We start from the raw sequence: 2,706 nt of genomic DNA, 5'->3' as shown, positions 1-2,706 counted from the left end.
TAGGATAAAAGAGCACATCTCGGATGTACAACGTAACAGACATACAACTTCACTCTCCACCTACGCCACTGATCCCGAAATAGTGGCGGACTTCAATAGAGCGCAGATAATTGTCACCACACCGCACATTCACCATCTAAAATGGTTGGAGGAGATGGAAATTTTTAGAGCATACGACACATCCACTTGTATTAATTCAAGAGACGAAATCGGCCTTTCCATGGCATGGCAAAACCTACTACATACAGAGTAACAACGAAATACTATTTATTAAATATTAAAATAAAAAATAAAAAATAAAAATAGAAGGTACTGGGGAACATGTGAGAACTGTATTGAATAAGTATGTATCTCAATCGCACGTTTTTAAGTATCATAATAATATCTTTCTGTTGAATTTGGACATTGATCGTTAACTTCGATCACGTTCAAACATATCACGTGACGAAATAAGCGAACAATCCAAACGATTCAAACTCAACAGAGTTCGTATTTATTCAAATTTCGTTTTTGGTGTTCGATCCAGCTGTTTCACCTGAAGAAGAGCCCAGAAGGGGTTATGAAAACGTTCGTCGTTGAAAGATTATTCGATACACATCGGTTATAGGTTCAAGTACAGTACGTCATATTTATTTTATACAATCCGGTGTGCAGTAGATGTTATATAATTATTAAGTTCTGGCATAGTACATTATCCTACGATAGGTAGTGTGTGTGTATACGAGCATTTCATCGTGAGCATTTCAATGCGGTTAGGAGATGAAACTTAAAATTTGGTACACAGTGAGGGTACATCACGAGTACACACACTAAGAAGGAATTTTTCGAAATTTCCTCCTCCCGCAGGGAAAGGGACAGGATTAAAGTTTCAACAATAGAAGTGTTAAGAATGGAAGTGTTAACAATGGAAGTGTTAAGAGAAAGCAACGTGCAAGATTTACAGGCGCAGATGTGGTTTTTTGCATTTTTGCAGGAAATCGAACATAATATTAAACCCATCTAAAAATGTTCTAATTAGTCTGTAAACAGGGGAACCTAATTCTTGCATTCTGTGAAAATGGGTAAGATTGGCTGTAATGTAATAATCTTAATCTTCGGTATTGTTACTTTTTGCCCAAGCAATGCAGGGCTTATCTGCTAGTTTCATATAAAATGACTTTGAAATTTTAATTTGTCATTTCTTTTGCCAAATATGGAATAAGGCATTCTAACAAAATTTGCTGGGACACCAAGACAGTTTTTACAACGGACAATACTGTATATGTGGGACGTCCAGCAACCTCAGTGTAACTAGCTGCAGAAACCGCACTATTGCGGTTTCAGCACGATGGTCACGTGACCATCCGTTTTTTAAGATATGCGAAAACCGCAATAGTGTGATTTTAATAAAAAATTTGAATAATTCGCGTTATATTCAAGTTTTCTTGCGATTTTAGCTATGATTCGCTCTTTTGTAAGTCAATTGACTTTGTTTAAGCCAATAAGCGTTTTTTTTACCACCCCTGGGCCATAAATATTTCGGGAAATACATTCCCCTACTATTTACAGTAAATCTTCGAAGTTAACTAGACAGTTGTTGATAACAATCAAAGGGAAACTCCTTCTAAAGTTTTATTGGATATCTTCTGTCTTTGTTGACATTACTGTAACTAATCACAGACTTGTGAAAGGAAAAATTGCCTCGAAAAGTCACGCCTCCAACCATCGAAATAAAATGTAAACAATCACAATAAATTCGCTTTTAAACCGTTTTTTTAGCTCTAATTAACTAATTTAACGTTTTAAGACATTAAATTAGCTAATTCGACAATATTTAATTGTATTAATATGTTTTTAAAACTATCACGCAACAAATATTCCCGGGAAACTCCACCTCTCTATAGTAAGTCTATGGAAGACGTTCTTCCTGTTAATTGGCTTTAAAATTTTTGTTTCTACGCTTATTACGCTCTAATTGGTAATTTATATTATGACTGATTTAACTTTAACGAATGAGAGTTTTTTTCAGAACCATCTGATCTGGATTTTCCCGCGAAGAACCAATCCACGTGATTGAAGTCATTATGTAAACAAACGTTAAAAAATAGCAATATTCATTATTTAAAGCGTAATTCTACTAGTTTTCATGTTATTTGACTCTACTTAGACAAGAAGATATTTTATCAAAAGCTTCCAGCTGAAAAATTTTCCGGGAAACTCATTACTTCCGGATATTGCGTAATCGCAGGAAAAAATTAACTAATCATTTATTATAGGTTATTATTATATAAAACGTTGAAAAAATATGTAAAAAGTGTCAAATATTCACTCTTATAAAAGTATGTTGATAATCTTTGACCTACAAATACCCGAGCCACTCCCCACTCCCCTCTCCCCGCAGGGTAATTAGAGACGTAGTGTAAATAATGGCAATAACTTCTCCCCCGCTTTAGCTAGAGAGCTGCGGTTTGTTTTGTTTAAAAGAAGACAGATGTGTCTAACGAACAGATGTACAAAGTTCAGCGAATCTCTGTAAATTAATTTTTTTTTCTATTGTTCGTGAACGTCGAAATTTTAATATTATTTTAAATTTGTATTAAACTAAAAATTAAACAATCGTAAACTGCAATATGTTTTTAATCAAACACAAAAAACAGATTAAATATAGCGCGATTTTGAAGCGAAATATCTCGATTTAAAAAATTATCCAAAAATTCAAAAAATGCG

The 2,706-nt window shown here is 34.0% G+C and overlaps 1 protein-coding gene across 1 annotated transcript in view; it reads left to right on the top strand.

Moving 5' to 3' along the window:
- Positions 1-1,438: 1,438 nt before the first annotated feature.
- The window catches only part of LOC111633349 (cathepsin B-like), a 14,263-nt gene continuing 12,995 nt past the window's right edge, over positions 1,439-2,706 (top strand). Inside the window, exon 1 of the mRNA XM_023377902.1 lies at positions 1,439-1,453. Coding sequence (XP_023233670.1) covers positions 1,439-1,453 — 15 coding nt within the window. The remainder of the gene's footprint in view (positions 1,454-2,706) is intronic.

This window comes from Centruroides sculpturatus, unplaced genomic scaffold, assembly GCF_000671375.1.
Source record: "Centruroides sculpturatus isolate CEXI.00-Female unplaced genomic scaffold, Cexi_2.0 scaffold628, whole genome shotgun sequence".
Classification (NCBI taxonomy): Eukaryota; Metazoa; Arthropoda; class Arachnida; order Scorpiones; family Buthidae; genus Centruroides; species Centruroides sculpturatus.
Note: the sequence above shows the minus strand (reverse complement) of the source record. Positions and strands in the feature narration are given on the sequence as shown.